This window comes from Thalia democratica, chromosome 9, assembly GCF_965202585.1.
Source record: "Thalia democratica chromosome 9, ktThaDemo2.hap1.1, whole genome shotgun sequence".
Taxonomy (NCBI): domain Eukaryota; kingdom Metazoa; phylum Chordata; class Thaliacea; order Salpida; family Salpidae; genus Thalia; species Thalia democratica.
Genome location: NC_139173.1, coordinates 23,802,547 through 23,819,953, shown reverse-complemented (window position 1 = coordinate 23,819,953; position 17,407 = coordinate 23,802,547). Strand labels below are relative to the sequence as shown.

The window sequence follows — 17,407 nt, the reverse complement described above, 5'->3', positions numbered from 1 at the left end:
AAAAAAAACCTCGTATAAATAATAAGCCACTGTTGGCTATTTACAAATATTTTGTACGAATCAAATAGTTTAGGTTTAGTTTTAAACACGCTAATAATTTTGAATTATTTATTTTAAAGTTTTAAAACACTTTATCATGTTGCTTTCAATATACTTATAAAAAATTTTCATAAAAATATTTAAGCAAGTGCTTCTTGGTTTTAGTAGCAAAGGTCAACTTTTTAAACACAAAAACAACAATTTAATTGTTTAATAAAAAAAAAACGTTTAAAATATTATAGCTTTATTGATTAAACTTTGACTATAAAAAACCTGCAGACTATTTACTCAAACAAACTTTTATTTTTGCACAAAATTTATAGAAAACTAATAATTTCTTTGTAAAAAAAAAGTCTAGATTAACATTTAAGAACTAAAAGCATTTTAAAATTTAACAACATGTTTGGATTTTAGCATCTAAAATATAATTATATTCTTTTCTAAAACGTTTATGAAGTATAACTTTTATAACTTGTTTCATGCTTATTAACATTAAAATAACTTCAAAATAAGATTTTTTATGCCAGAATAAAGTAACTATAAAAAAATTTTAAGTAATGTACATAATATAAACTACTTTTTTACTGCTTTTATTGTAAAATAACAAAAAAAATATGAAAGTTTTAGGACAGAAAAAAACTTACAACTAAAAAAATCAAGTAAAGTATTTTTCTGCTTTAGTATGCACTATAAGCACAGCGTTGCGTACTCAACAAATTCTTGTTTTTCAAACCTAAATTAAATCTTATCAACACACACTAAAAGTCATTAAGATTTTCAGATGACTAACACTCTAAAACACCCTCAAACTAAACATTCACCATAAAAGCTTTCGCCGTAAAAACAAATCGTTCTTTTTTAAGTTGTTAGAAGCCTTGAGTAGTTGGGTTATGTTTTGAGTGAATTTAATTTTTTTTTTCTTATATACAACAAGCTGAAAACAGCCATGCTACTATTTAGAAGTTACTACAGCTGTCGAAACAATAACGTTTAGTCAGTGATATTCTGTCATTATATGAGCAGCCAATTGACATATAAAGAGAAGGCTCTAAACTTCGTAAAGGATATGTTGTTTTTCGTTGTTACAAACCTGTAAATCTGCTAGATGCAGCTGTCTAGGCTATAGATGCATGGGAGAAACTTTTAGATAAAACTATTAAATAATTACCTTCCCAAAAGCGGACTTGAGAAAAAGATTAAATAGTACTGCCACAGAGAGTTTTGACAAAAATAAACTTTTATAGATGTCTAAGGTCTTCAACTTTAATGCCACAAATTAAGATATTGATGATTTTGTAGGCATCTATTATGAAAGCCGTCAAATTTTCCAAAAAGAAATATTAAAAAAAGCTAATCATTTTTCTTTTGAAGAATAGCAAACAGTTAATAAAGAAAATAGTATTAAATCAGATAAAGATGAGGAAATGGATGTTGGTATAAATAACTAAGTTATACAAGCTACCAATAAAAAGTCATTTATTTTAGAAGGAGAGCTGTATTCAGCAGTAATGCAAGTAGCTACTGGTAAAAATAACTATGAAAAGGTACAGTTAACCTTTAAAATACTTTGAAAAGTATTTTTAAACAACAAAAACGACAAACTAATCTAAGCGAATCGTTTTCAAGAGCATTTAGTTTTTAATAAGTTCAATTGCATTGATCATTAGTTTCAATAAATATCAAAATTTTAATATAGCTTTTTACATTTATATTTCAATCATAGGGTATTTAATTATCATCTGTATTGTTCATTTTTAGTACTAGTTTCTTAAATATTCTTACTCTTATGTTTTAAACATGGGGTATACAAATTTAAACTACACTGTTCGTTATTAAGCTTAAAAGATAAACCTTAAGATATTTGATTTGATGTACAATTTCTAAATTCGTAACTTTTCTTCTGATTCCATTGTTTTTAGCTTTATATAAATCTAATATTAGAAGTTTAAAATATAAATATATTTATTACTACTTTAATTAAAACTTTTTTAATAGTGCATTTTGAACACAACGTTTTTGGCTAAATAGCTGCGTACTCAAGCGCCAGGATATTGTATTACTAAAATTAAGTGGTAGAAATGTTTAAACTTGCATTTGTGTTTCTGTTTAGTGTAAACTTAACTAAACTTATTTATTTAAATCAGTTCATTCAAAATTAATGATTTTTTTTTTGTTTTAAATAGTAAATTTTACGATTAAAAGTCAAAATAAAACTAATATGATTTTAAAAAAATTACTATTTGGTCCAATAAGGTAATTCTCATAACATTTGTTTAAAAATTTCACAAGACTAATGATAAAATGCTGTAATTCTTTTAAACAAAACATGTTACAGTAAACTATCGATTGTTTTTTGCAAACTATAAGTTTTTTTACATAGTTTTATTAAAGTATTATTGGTAAGGCAATGAAGTTTTGCTTTAAAATTATTTGTTGGTATAGAACGTACAAAAAACTATAAAAAAATTATTTTAAAGACATTTAAACACGGAATATATACTTATTTAAAAATAATTTCATACTTTACAAAGGTTAATGTTTTAGTAAAATAAGTATTTTACTCAACAACACCGCACGATCATTGAAAAAAAGAAGGTTTTATTCATTTGATAAGGGTGCAGTCTTACAAGCTTAAAAGATTACTAGTGATCATTATTATTAATAAGAATCTAAACTTTATTCTGAAGCAATATTGTTAGTTAAAATCAAAAACTTATATAAAAATTAATCCGTTAGGTCACATAGAGTTTGCAGAAAAATATCGAATAAATACTTTTTATATTTGACACCAGCACTGGAGTTTGAAGTATTCAAATTTTCATCCAAACGTCTTTCATACTAAACTAATGTCTTACAGAAAATCAAACGTTAGCAAACATTAGAGAAAAAAAAATCATAAAATATTGTAAGTCGATTAAAAAACGCTCAAGTTTCTGCTGAAATCTTGTTTTAGGATAAACTAGCTTTCACAAAACAGCGACAGATGCTAAATCTCGTGCATGAAACTAAATGCCTCATTGTAATTCTGAGAGGGAAGTTCATAATACTGAACTTTTTCAAAGTGTGCACGGAAACTTACTGTTCACAGTAAGATTAACAAAAACTTTTTCAGTTGTTATATTCTTTAGATTAAAAAGTAATACAGTAAACATACAATAATAGTATTATTCTTATAAAATTTTGGTTTCAATTCAAAATAAGTGAAAAGTTAAAAAGCTATCATTTAAGGTGAACAATGCACCTAAATGTGGAAATCTTCTTATAACAGTTTAAATGAAGATATTTTAGTCAAGATAAAAAAATGAGCAAAGAACAGAACTACATTAGTAAATGAAAGATAATATTTGTAAATACCGCTTAAACTTAATTATTTTTATGTTCTTTAAAATTTATTTTAGTTTCTCTTGCTGGTCAATATCAGCAAAATTACAAGCTAGAGGTTTTTAAAATTATTATAAAATAGTTGTTGCGATTTGAATATTTTGTTTTAATAAATGTGTTTTTATATCTTGAATTTTTAGTTTTTCAATTCAAGATTTATATAAAAAGACAAGCATACTAAATTCAGGGTTCGTGCGCGAAATTCCTTTTCATTTAGCCTGACAGAGACCTATTTAGCCTGACATTTTTTCAAAGTAGAAAAAATCACCTTCAGAAGGCATTTTGGGTATCGGGGGGTCTTAATTAGCAAATTAACGCAATAAAAGTATTCACAAAACTACTTTTAAAGAAAATAAAAATTTAAATGAATTATTTTTCAACATCTATCAATCCCTTACCCAGCAACTTGAATATTTTTAACTGGTCATTAGAATTTCTGCTTCAATGAATTCATACCTTTATTAAATTTTGGGGTTAGTTACATCCACAACTTATCACCCATATACAAGGTTCGTGTCAATTAGTACTTGAATTTGTCAATTATAAGTTACATGAATGGACCAGAAGCTTTTATTAAAACAGATATGTGAATAAGTCTGTAAAAGAAAAACAAAATGTAATTAAACACATCTCTCAAAAACTTTATGTTATTATTAAAGCATCTTAATTTTTAAAATAACTAACTAAAATAATCATGATATTACATAAGTAATTTTTTAGTCTTGTGAATATCTCTAATAACTTTGAATAAACAGAAAATAAAATATGTGAACAAACTATAATGTATTTGGTATAGAGCCTTTATATTAGAAATTAAAACAGTTTAACCAACTAAGCTCTGAAAAACAAAGCTCATGTAAACAAATTCAAACAAACAGTCAAGTTGTTGAACTAAACTGTAATGTTTAAACTGTACTTTTTTATGAATTTTTATAGTTATGACGTATATAATCTACTAAAAACAAAATAATGAAGATTCTTAAAATTATTTTAGAGATTCAACAAAAGGTTTTAAGCACTTATTTTTACAAATACTGACTGATTTTGTCTTTAATAACTAAATCTTTATTTAGAAATAAATTCACATCTCAATTTGATCTTAATTAAAAAAATTTCATGCATTTGAACTGACAAAAACTGAGATTCTCAATTTTTTAAACACAAAAACTGATTTAGCCTGACGTTTTTCAACTTTTTTCAAAAAAACTGATTTAGCCTGATTTAGCCTGACTTAGCCTGACGCGCACGAACCCTGTAAATTAAATGTTACCCTATTAATAACTGAGGAGGTTTTTATTCAATTAAGTTTTTTTTGTGTTTTAAAAATATTAATATAAATAATAACTTTAAATTAGCTATAAATCATTAAATTAGCAATTTGCATTTTGTCTAACTTTAAGTTGCAACTTTTTTTTCTCCTTACAAGTTTTTTACGACTATGTGAACAGTATTTAGCATACAAATTTATGATTTATAAATTAAATACATATTATTTACATCATCATATTTATAAATGCCATTTTTTATTATTTTTAAAGTGCTAATTAACCACAAAAATCATTAAAAAATATGCTTGAAAAGTTTTTGTTTAGTGATAATCCGCTTACAATTTTTGAAAAGGTTCTTTAAATCTATATAAAAAACTTACAAATGTTTTAATAAAATTGAGGTTTAAATTGTAGTGCGGTTATACTTAGAAATTTACTTAAAACTGATTGATGGTTAAGTTTGTCTCATAAGAATACTTTATTTCTAAAATATGAGGATTACATTTTTAGTGGACAAACACTTGTAATTCTAATATTTTTTTCAACTAAAAATTTTATCTGAAAAATCTTGAATAAATGTAACAGGATATTTCAAAAGAATTTCAAACTTAACATCTATATAAGTGGATTAAACAAATAAATATATCACAAAAGTATACTTATATTTCACAAAAAAAACACAAGTTTGGATTTTATCATAAGTTTATTTGCTGTAAGCTCTAGGAAAATATCAATTAAGATAACAACTTACATCCGAGAGAAGAGAGTGCGAAGATGAAAAGCGCAATACAAACATAAAAATTTAAATGAAAGACGAAATTTGAACATTCAACTATCACATATACCTAGCTACCAAAGAAAACAGGAGAGGAAAATCGGGAAAATCGCGTCAAAAACCAACGTTTTTCAAACGGTTCGGTCGGACGCCGTACTTGCAACTCGACACTTTTTTTTTCTAATGCATTTCGAAAAACAAACTGTTTTTTTTTGCCGTTTTTTTTCGTATTGCGAAAAAAGGACGACACTTTGTAGGCACGGAGTCAGGTAGTGGGTCGAAGACACGCGAGGAGTTGTGAGAAAAACAAGAAGAAAGAGAAGAAGACTTTTGTAGAATAAATAAATAAATATAAAGCAGTCTCAAATAAACCCAATTTGTATATATGTATAGATAGATAGATTACAACATTACACAGCGTAGGCCAGAAAAAAAGTAAAAAGTTTTAATACGTAAGTGAGTTCACCGACACGCACACAACAGGAGAAAAGTAAAAAACTTGCATCTGAAGACCCGACTCCCGTGCGTTCTCGTTCGCGGGAAGTTCCCAGCAGAGTCGGCGTGGCGCGAGCCGAAAACACTTTTAATTTTTGTGCTAGAAAACCGCAGGAAACCCACCCCCGTCGTAACACACAATACATATGAGTCGCAATAAATAACTCCAACAGCAATGAGAGGAAATTTTTCAGTGGAAATCAGTACACCTTTTTGGAGCCCCTCTCTCTCAATTCACTGATTTTTGGCCAAATATTTTCAGGGTGCTAACGTTGACGGCCGACGATCGAAAGAGAGAAGCAATCTTAAAGTCACTTGGTCACCGGAGAGAGAGTAGCAAGACGAAAAGCTGTTTTTTTTTCAACTCCAGAAAAAAAAGCTGTTTGTTTTTGGACGGAACAGCAACTGCGGAGGTGCTGCCAGCTAATATTTTCTTCACTGGGTTGTTTTTGGTAATTTTCCGGGGTACTAAATATTGAGTTGGTGTATAGCATATTTTCTAACTGTATATGGCTGGGAAATTGACGTTACAAACAACTGCGAGGTGATGCCCGCGTTTACACTTTGTTAAAGCAGCTACAATATAATGTTCTACCACTGAATGATCAACCGGAAAACACACTTTTTCCACACACATGGTTAATAAACGACGCACATTAAAACAGTTTTCAGTCAAAGAAATTTGCAGAGAAAAAGTACGAAGGCACCGTGGACAATTGACCTACTGATACAGACGACGAGTGTGTGAAGAAGACGGCTGTAAAAACTGTTCCGAGTACCGCTGCGCAATTTCACAGACGACCAGAATCATCTGCCAACGGTCATTCCCCCGAATGGAGAAGATGCCTTCGTTGGCGGAAGGCTCTGCGAAGCAACAGACCTGGCGTCAAATTCAACGTTTGAAACGTCGCGCTCTGTTGCGGTGGTGAAGATTTGTCTTTCTGTTTAGCGTGACGCGAAGGCAGATGAGCATAATAATTGAAACGTCGTTACTGGATTGAACTTTACATCGAACGCGTATATAAGGAATTCACAAAGAGGGTTCAAAGAGAGACACAACTTACAAATGGCGGGGTGGAAAATGTAAAAATAAACTCTGGACTTTTTTTTTTGAATCGCCATCAGCTGTTGCACCTTCCAAGGCGATTTTAGATTTTTTTTTGAAACGGCATGGAAAGTAGAGAAAAACAAAGGAAAGGAAAAAAACGACGGTCAAAAAAAAGTGCACTGGAAAAATAAACATTGTAGATATTGTAAACGTAAGTTTCTTCAAACCGACAGCAAACAAGAGGAAGAAGATTAAATAAAACATTTTTTTTCATGAAAAATAAAGTCTCTGTGGCGGAAAAACTAATATATGCAGAAGAAGTTAAACGCAACGAACACCAATTGTTGAAAGTAAAGCTTAACCACGAAAGTATGTATATAAGTAGTAAAATAAGTAGAAAAGGATTAATTGATTTAAAAAAAAGTTCCAACATAACGACAAACAGAAAAATTTTGTTTTTATCTTTTCAATTAACCAGCACCACTTTTTTTTAGGGTTTTATAAAAATTCATACGAAACATTGGAAATTATTCAAAATAAAAAAACCGAAACATACTTAATATAATAAATCACTTCATTCCGCCGTTGCAAAGATGTGACAATCAATTGGTCTGAATAAAATCAAAGTATCACCTGAATTACATTTATATATATATATTCATATGTAAAATTTCACAATTGTCTGTTCGCTGTCAGTATATGTGTTTTTGTAAATGCTCAAATGACAACTAGCTGTTTTATTTTCAAGCAATTTTTACTTTAATCCCTTGGAAAAAATTCTTCTCGTCATAAATTCGCAATGGAGTTTTGTGCTTTTGTGCAAAAATTTTTACCGCATTTTTTTGTAATAAAAAGTAATTATATTTCATTGTAACACCTCTGAAAGTGTTCGAACATACTGCAATTTTTTACACAACAAACAGCTTTTTTCAGCTCACAAGATGTTACATATTTCAGTGTGGCAAAGAGAAATTGAAATTCGTGTTTTTTTTTAAAACTGTACGTGCCTCGCAAACGTGACAGAGTTGTTACTTAAATGGAAATTGGAAACAATTAAAAATAGTTGTGTTTGTCATACATGTGAGTTTACTACTTGTTTTAATCTGTTACTTTGCACCGTTGCGAATCAATAAAACATGTTGGTTATGTGTTTGGCAGTTTTGGTTTTTTAATATCAAGTAGACAAACTTTTCGACCATGTAACAGTAGAGAGCAAACCTCAGAGACGTCTTTTGAAAGCAATATACCCCGAATAGTTCTGTTCCAGCCGTTTTGCTCGTTGTTTTAGTAGTAAATACACACAATAAAAAATGGGCAATGCGCCTATTTATTCTCCTGCTAAGGGTTAGTTCTAATGAAAATGTGGATGTAAAATTCAAGTTATTTAATTTGACACTGCCCGATGAGTAATGAGAAACGAGTTATTAGCACGAGACGCTTTGCACATTGTAATTTTTGAGCATATCAACTAGTTTGACATTCATCTACTGTGTTTTTGACGTCTTGTGAAGGGAATCTTACAACTCGAATATCAGCATGCGTTTTTTAATATTCTATATTCACAGTGTGGTTCGTGCTCTCTATCTATCTCAAAAACAACCCCATTTTTATTTACACTCTTTAAATGAAAACACTGTGAATTACACACACAGTATTAATATTTAAACCAATCTAAAACGCGGGAAGTAAACAAAAAAAGAGATGAAAGCAGGGAATTAAAGAGATGTAAACGGGGAAGAAAATTACGGATAATTACCGACCCGCAACGGTCGGCTTGGGCTGGTGCTGGTCGGCGAACTTGAGCATGTGGACGTACATGTCCTTCACCGAGCTGAACAGGCTTAACTCCTTGTTGGCAATCTTGCTGAAGTTGTGGAAGAACTCTGTTGATAATAACATTTGTATTGAAAATAATTTCAGGCAGCAAGAGGGTTTAGTTTTAGTGTTACTTCGTTTAGTTAAGCATTTGTTGTTGCCAACAGGTACAAACGTTTTGATTAATTCATACACTGGGAAAACGTTTAAACCCATTGGCATAGAGTTCTATAAACTCAAATGTTTTTAATACTCAACAACTTGTTCACATAGAGAAATTAAACAAAAGTAACCTTGGTCTGAAAACTGCAGTTCAGTAGCTTCCTGCCACATGTTGATCGCGTTCGGCAGGTGCTTGTTGACGTCCTCGTATTCGACCAGGTACCTGTCCAACTTATCGGGGACCAGCAGCGACCCCGTCTTTATCTGTCAAGTAATAAGTTAGTATTTAGTGTTACTAAACAACTAAATATATTTTTATTTATTAAACTTTTTATCTCCACAGTTATTACATTGCTCAAGTTATCAATATGAAAAAATAATTTTATTATGTGTCAGAAATTTTCTGGCTCAAATGCATAAAATAAAGCATTCAAGTACTCCATATTTTAATAATTGAAGTGAATTTAAATTTTTTTCAAAAGTATAACCGTTATAAATGATTGTTTTTAAGTCTTGCAGTACTAAATTTTATATTTTTTTGCCTCTAACTTATCAATACTAGATGCATGGAGATTTAAAAATAGAAAAACATAGTATTTGAAACCTATAGATTGACAAAAAATCAAACTATGGCAACTTTTCTCCGTAAAAGTAGATACACTGAAGTTTGTGTTTTTTATTAAAACCACACACTATAAAGAAGGAAGAAAGTAATTAGATGTGTAACATATCAAGTGCAAAGCCTGAGACAAAACAAACAAGCGAGTGCGCATGTTCGCTCGAGCGTGAAGAACATTCAACTTTGTACACACACACGTACGAAAACATTCAGAGTGAAAAAATTGTCACCGCGAAGAAATTAGGTGATTTAACGAAAGAAGTATGTGTTTTAAAAAAACAGATTAACTCAGAATGTTAGCGTTGACCCGACTGTCACGCAAAAACAGGTGTTTTGTTACGCAACTAAACCTCTAAAAGTAAATTTTTATTAACCAGGTTTGACTACTTCAAAAAAAAAACATCTACAACAAAAAATATCTGAAACTGTTTTATGAACAAATACAAAAAAAACAAAAATTTTGAGCAAGCAAAATACTTAGACCAAAACTTTTACACTTAAGCAAGCAAAATATTCTGATGATTACTTATTTTACAAATTCAAATACCTGAGTGGAGCTGGACACGTGTTCGCTGGTGTTGCTGGAGCACGTGCTACCCGCCGCCGGACTGGGGCCAGGCTGGTTGAGCATCGGGGAGGACTGGGGCAGCATGGGCATGGCGGGGCTGTCCGCCACTTTCTCATCGCCCAACTGTGACGTCATATGGCCCGCGTTGCTCTTCGAGTTCTGTAAAACAAAAAATGGTTTTATTTGTGTCCGCAGTTGCTAGTTTTTTTGTACTCATGTTTGTTTAGTCAGTACACTTCGGCAACTACGTTGCTGTCTTTGCCCTTTAGATTTAAATACTGAGGTTAAAGTTGAGTTAGATTGAAATTTTAGTAATATCCATGCCACGTAATATGTTAGCTTAATTTCGACTTTATGTTTGTGAGGCAGACTGAAACCTGTCAATAACCTTACAACTTGTAGTTTTTTTTTTTGACTATTTTTGGCTTTACGCCATGCTGGTGTCTATGAACCAGTCCTTTACTTAATTATCTTATATGATTTATTATTATTTTGTGCGGCAGGCTATTCTATCTAGAATACTGACGTTTAAGCAGAAGTCTAGTTTTGTTAGTGTTTTAGTAAAATTAAGAAAAAGTGCGTAGTTAATCTAAACTTTATGTTAGTGAAGACTGAAGTTGTCATTCTCTTAAAAATGTTATTTTTGTTAACTAACAGACTTTTTGTATTTTTATTCAGAAAAAGTGATAAAAACAGTAAAAGTCTTATTATATTTTGTATTAGGTACGTAATGTAATATTTTTTCATCAAAGTTGGACATTGTTAGACAAAACAAAACATTTTATGTCATAATTAAGTGTTTTGATTGATCAAGCTTTCAAGTTTGTTTTTTATATACATTAAATTAAATATGACATAAACAAGATGTTTTGTATTGTTTGACAATGTCCAATTTTGATGACTAAATATTCATTACGTAATTTATACTAAAATAATTTTTTAACAGTATAAACTAACTTATAGACTTAAAGAACTTTAAAATACATCAGTCTTAACAAAAAGAGTTGCAATAAGTAAAACTTAAAAGAAACTCTTTTTATTTCATTAAAGTGGGAACATCTAAGTAAAAAGATAAGGATGATGGAAAATGCGAAAAAGATTTAAGTTTTACTTCGTGGCAAAACGGTTGCATAACGCTTTAATTGCATCGTTTTTCCAAGAAAGTTTAGATTCAAGCTTATTTATGTCGGTAAAAACTAATAATTTTAAAATAATGATCAAACTTAAAACTAAGTTAATAATAGTTATAAGTTATAAAAAAATAAATGAAAGTGAGCGGCTTGTTAATACTTATTTTTATGGATCAATATATGAGCTTGATAAAATCTTAATTTTTAAGTTCAACGTACATCTGAAAGAAACTTTTGTAAATTTTCTAAATGAGAAGAAACTGTTTTGAAAAATGCAAAGCACATTGGTGAGCAGGGAAAACATCATGTAAATGGAGCTATTTCAATTGCTATGAATTTATATTTATTCACAACTCAACTATTAGGCTTTAATCAAAGTTAATATGGTGTCAAATAAATTATATGCTATTATAAAATTAAAATAATAACATGTAAATTTTTCAACCTTCTAAACCATTATTTTTCAAAGTGCACATTAAAAGTGAGCATAGAACATATTGTTAACAATGGAGCTATTTCAGTTAATGTGTATTTTATATATATATACAAGTTAATCAATAACAAAATGTTTACATAATTTGCATATAACTTTTAAAATAATTCAAAGTGTTGTAAATAGCATGTTATATAATAGTACAAGTAAGTCTCTTTAAAAAGTTTTGCGTAATAACTTAGTGTGAACATTGAATATTCTTAGGTTCAACTACTGTTGTAAGTTATATATTAAATTAAAAGTTATAAATTAAAAATTGATTAAACTCAATCAGTTATATACTTGAATTAATATAAGTTTTATTGAAAACTAATACAAACTTTGGACAACTTTTATACGTATACACACTTTGTTATCATATACAATAAAAAAACAAAACTTAAACTACTTTTATTTTTCCACAAAAAAGTTTTGTTCAAGTATACAAAACCTGCTTTATACAAAGCATATGTTTTCTGCAGACAAGACCACACAAATGAAGTTAAATTAAAACAGATTTTTAAATACATTTAAAACACAAATAGGTTATTCTAAATATAAGTAACAACTAATCCAAAGCTTTTCGATTACTCAACTGAGCTTTTTTCATTGTGATATAAGAAAGGCCGGAAATTAGATAAAAATTCTATTTTTCATCTCACACTTACATTTTTTTGCGCAGATATGATTTTAATAGAGTTAAAGCGAAAGCTGTTACAAATGTTTTTAAAGTACTTATTCTAATTATAAATAACAATAAAGCCCAAAGCTTTTTAAGCATTTTTCATTCTGATATAACAAAGACCGGAAGTTAGACAAAAATTCAATTTTTTATCACACACATAATACCTACAAAGCAAATATGATTTTAATATAAAGCGAAGTTACAAAAGATCTTAAAATACTACGCAGACGTAATGCGAGCAAGCAAGGTATGAAATGACGAAGCAGCTTTAAAAGATTTAGTGAACGTGTTTAACATGCAGTGAACTCGACTTGCACATTTGTGCTGCTGCTAGCCTGGCTCTATTAAGAATTATCAATAAATTATGTATGATTACTTATTTCTGTTAAGTTGTCTTTTTGAAGCCTAAAGGTTTTAAAACGTTGACTTGACACAAAACCAAAGTAAATTTTCATGTTAAAAAAACCTTTTTAACAGTTTCTTTAGTTATAAGCTACAAGTAAATCTTTATCACTTTTTTTTTATTTTTCTTAACTTTACGTGTAAAAGATGGAAAGCAGAATGTTATTTTAGCTAAAAGTAAACAAATGGTTTAAAATAAGAAAAAAAAAAAACTTTTAACCAAAACAAAATCAAAATTGATAATTTTTAACCTGTTTCAACTAAAAACACATGTTTGGCTGGTAAAAAATGATAAATAGTTAATAAGCTTGTAAAAAAGGTCATTAACTTAATTTTTATAATTTCTACCAAAACAAAATTTGTCAGTTTGAAGAATTTAGATTTGTTTTGATTTCACGCTATTTCTCATAAACAAATCTATGAAAATTAAACAATTTATAAAATTTTGCAATGATCTACCTATCTTTTTAAATTAAATTATAACTTCAGTTTTATTTTCTTCATAGCTGTTCAATCACCAACTTATGAGATTTTAAGAATAATACTTTACATAAGAAAAGCAACCAAGACATAACTAGTTTTAAATAGAAATGTAAGTTATAAAATAACTACTACCAATTAAAAATTACAGTTGCTTAAGTTTTAGAGAAGTGCAAAACTACAAGAACTGGTTAGCTAGTTGTAATTATAGTTAACATTTCAACACCTAATAATTAAAACACCTCTATACAAAGTGTGTGTAATTCCAAGTATGCAAAAACTAACGCTCATAACGTTCTTGATCTTTCCAATCAAGTGCCTGCCGTAGTCCTTCTGAATCTTGTAAACGTGCATGCTGAGCACCGACACCGCTTTCAAACTGAATAAAAAAGTTTTGAATTTTCAGAAAGAGACAGCGTTTTCAAAGCAAAACAAGTGCTAATTAGGTGATAAAAATTTTGTGAGAAAAAATAGTTTCAGTCTTATGTTTTAGCGCAAATAGAGCTAAAAATAAAAAATTGAGAAAAGAAACTCACCAAAATACGTATAATCGATTGAGCTGATTTTTTAAACTTGAAATCATTGATTTTTTTTGAATTTTTTTGATGGAGTCTTTGACGAAATTTAAAATATCAATAGTGGACTTGTAGATCGAAAGGGTGTTTTTGCTTTCGTATTTTTCGTAGCCTGTTGAAATAAAGTCGAAAATAACTTTATATGAATGTATTGAACTAGTGAACTTAAAATCAATGCAAATTTTAAGTGCAGTTAATAATTAAAAATTAACTGTGCGTTATTTGCACTGTTTATTACTCATTTACTTGATAGTCTTAAGCATACATACGTTGATATTATCAATACACAAAAAAAATGCTAGAAAAGTTTTAGCTGATGTAATATTAAGATTATTATTATATTAATATATAAGATATAGCTTGTACAACAGACTAAATTTTAGGTTTATATACTATTAAAACATTAGTTTTACAACAACAACATATACATATTTATCATAATAAGCAATTTAAATTAAGGAAATTTTTTATAACATTATAAAACACGACAATGTATAAAGTGAAAGTACATCAAGTATAAGTAAACAATTCATGTACAAATGTCAAGTGTGCTTGTCGGCAAAAACACTTGAAATTGTCAGAAATATCAAAAAGGGCAGAATAATATCATAATATTATAAGTTTTCATGCTAAGTTGCACTATATCATCTTAATAAAAAAACAGTGCACAAGGTTTAACAATATAATATCATTTGCATTATTGAATTACGCGTCTGGCCCGAACTGCTGTGAAAAACTTGAAAGTTCAAACAGTCACCTTTTGAAGAGTAAACAACTTTTGTTGTTGCAGATTAGCAGGAAAAATTGGAGCTTCAACTCGGATTAGTCATCGCCGGATTGGTGGCATAAAAAACAATTGAAGTTGCAATACAATTAAAATGGTTCACTTTATCGTGTTATCGGTAATTTGAGCGCAAATACGAACTTTAACTACGAACGGCGTGTGTAATTAAACCCGAGCGAAAGTCTACAGATCGCAAGACGAAAGTATCCAATAGTAAACAAAAACAACACCACCGAGCTCAAAGGTCAAAACAAATCAGGGTGAAGCGAGAAAAAGCAAAAGCAACTGAACCATTGACTGTAGAAAGATTAAAATGAAAGAACTTGACTGAAACGGCGAGGTAATTTTTTAATTCCTTCTCAACGCGCGCGTGACGCTCTTCTCGGTTGGGAGAAAGTCAAAGCGTCCAATCACAAAGGGGCGACTCTCATGTTCGTCTTGCAAATGGAATTGGAAGTCTTGCAGTGGAGATTTCAAAGGCAGATGGCACCGACGTTGCCCACTCGCTTCTCGACCAATCTGCTCGAGTATGCTCGCAACGAGGCACCTTATAAATACACCATCTCCAGCTTTCCACGCAAGAAACTTCGCGCTTTTTGTTTCTTCTTTTTATCTCAACGCTAATCCGCTGCCACCAACTTATTGCCACTCTCTCACTCTCTCGTTTGGTAAACTTTTCTGTTTCACTTTTAATGCTTTTTGTGTTACACGAACTGATTTTAACCGCAAGAGCTGAGAGGTTTCATTTTTTGAAGGCTTAATGCTTTTGTGCTCTCTAATGTTTTTGATCTCGTGTCAAGAGAGTGAAGCGCTGATTAGCGGATTGATTACCATTTTTTTTTTGTAAACAAAAATCACAAGTAAAAGATGGAAATAAAATAAATAATCTGATGAGTGAGAAAAAATAAAGTGGTTTGTTTTAACCGAAACCATAAACAAGTTGGGAAATTTTAATTGCTTGTTTTTAACTCGCTTGAACTAAAAGCACTTACATACTTACTTTAAACGAAAAAAGTTAAATAACTAGTTTTGCTTTGTTTTAATGATTAATTAATCTTTTAAAGTTTCTAACTCAACGAAACTTATCTATTTAAGGAATTTTGGTTTGTTTTGGTTTCACGCTGTTTCCCATAAACAAGTCTGTAAACTTTTAAAAATATATAAAACTTTGGGCGATAAATCAAAAATTACGTATTCCGATAAACAAAGGTCATAAATTTGATAAATGACGATTTGCAAGGTGAAACCGTTGAACTTGACGAAAGTACAGATTAAAAGCTTTAAAACGCATTAAGCGGATTGCAAGTTTTTTTTTTATTTTTTAATACGACATCTGCAAAAACAATCGACGAAAAATCAACGCTCGTTTGATCATCAAATCGCTGCGATGCGCCAACAGAAATATGAGAAAAATGCTCAACGAAAAGCACTCAGCCAAGACAGGAAAGTGTATGAAAGCGAGAGAGAATAATTCTTATCGCAATTCAGCGCTAACTCCTTTTATTAACGATTTGTTCGAACCCGCATAAACTGTTCAACACGCAAACAAGATTTAAAACATCAAAACGATTAACATTTTGTCGTAAGACTGGGCGAGTTCGAAGAGTAATTGTTATTTTTTGCTAATTACCAGAACTCATTACCAAATATGTACATTTTTTCAAGAAGCAAACAATAAACAGATTATGTAATTAAGTGCTGTTAGTGCATGCGCTCAAATTGAGTTGCTTAATTTTGAGTTGTTTTAATAAGTAAGTTTACTTGTGTAAACTTAAACTAATTTAATCTATTAAGTTTGCTTTAAAGTTGTAAACCTCAATTAAAACAAAATAATCTGCATAAATTTTGAATACACAACAAATAAAAACTATATGCAAAACTGCTAATAGTTGCCGCGAGGCAAAAAAAAGTTCAAATAATAATGAATATTTAATGAAAAAAATCAAAGACATTTGACTTAAAACAATACTTACTTTCATAACTAAAACTTGGTGTTTATTTATTCTACACATTCAAACTGAACCCAGTTGAATTAGTGGTAAAAGTGTATAAAGTTTATAATACTACTTGAAAAACAAGTTTTTAAGGTGCTTTTGGAGAAATGTATTAATTTGGCTTTATCTGGAATAATATCTGTGATATCTTAAACATTTAGGCAACGTTCTTAAAAAATCTCAATTCAACATAAAACTTAAGTTTATTTTTAACTGAAAAGAAAATTGAACAAAACTATTTGAAATTAACTTATTTTGGAAACCCAGGGTTGTATAAGTATAACTTGTAAAAGTAAACAAGTTTTGATGTACTTGAAGTTGTTGCATATGCACGGGTAAACAAAACGAGTTGCATAACGTTCTCGCCTCAAAACATCAAACTGTCACTTTTCATTTCATTGAAAATAAAAATTTTATATTTGTATCCGTTATAGTAAATATATAACTTCCTGTTACTTCAGTACGTTTCTCGAAAACAAATAAATTAACAAAAAATACAAAAAGAAAAACTATTTGATCGTCACTTTTTCTTTTAAACAGGAAACTTATCGAATATTGAATTACTAAATCAATATAACTTGATAATAAAACAGTCAAATACAACATCTACAAAAATGGGACACGTTCAAAATCCACCCATTGAAATTCGAGAACCGCTTACCTGTCGAGGGTAAGGGTTAGGGGTAACAGTGATAGTAAAAAATAAATTAAAAAT

At 29.6% G+C, this 17,407-nt stretch overlaps 1 protein-coding gene across 1 annotated transcript in view; it reads right to left on the bottom strand.

The window, feature by feature from the left end:
* Positions 1-5,379: 5,379 nt before the first annotated feature.
* Positions 5,380-17,407, bottom strand: part of LOC145843868 (uncharacterized) — a 40,780-nt gene continuing 28,752 nt past the window's right edge. The window contains exons 16-20 of the mRNA XM_082951125.1: positions 13,876-14,026; positions 13,625-13,718; positions 10,150-10,329; positions 9,115-9,247; positions 5,380-8,889 (exon numbers count right to left, since the gene is read on the bottom strand). Coding sequence (XP_082807251.1) covers positions 8,759-8,889; positions 9,115-9,247; positions 10,150-10,329; positions 13,625-13,718; positions 13,876-14,026 — 689 coding nt within the window. The 3' untranslated portion in view covers positions 5,380-8,758. The remainder of the gene's footprint in view (positions 8,890-9,114; positions 9,248-10,149; positions 10,330-13,624; positions 13,719-13,875; positions 14,027-17,407) is intronic.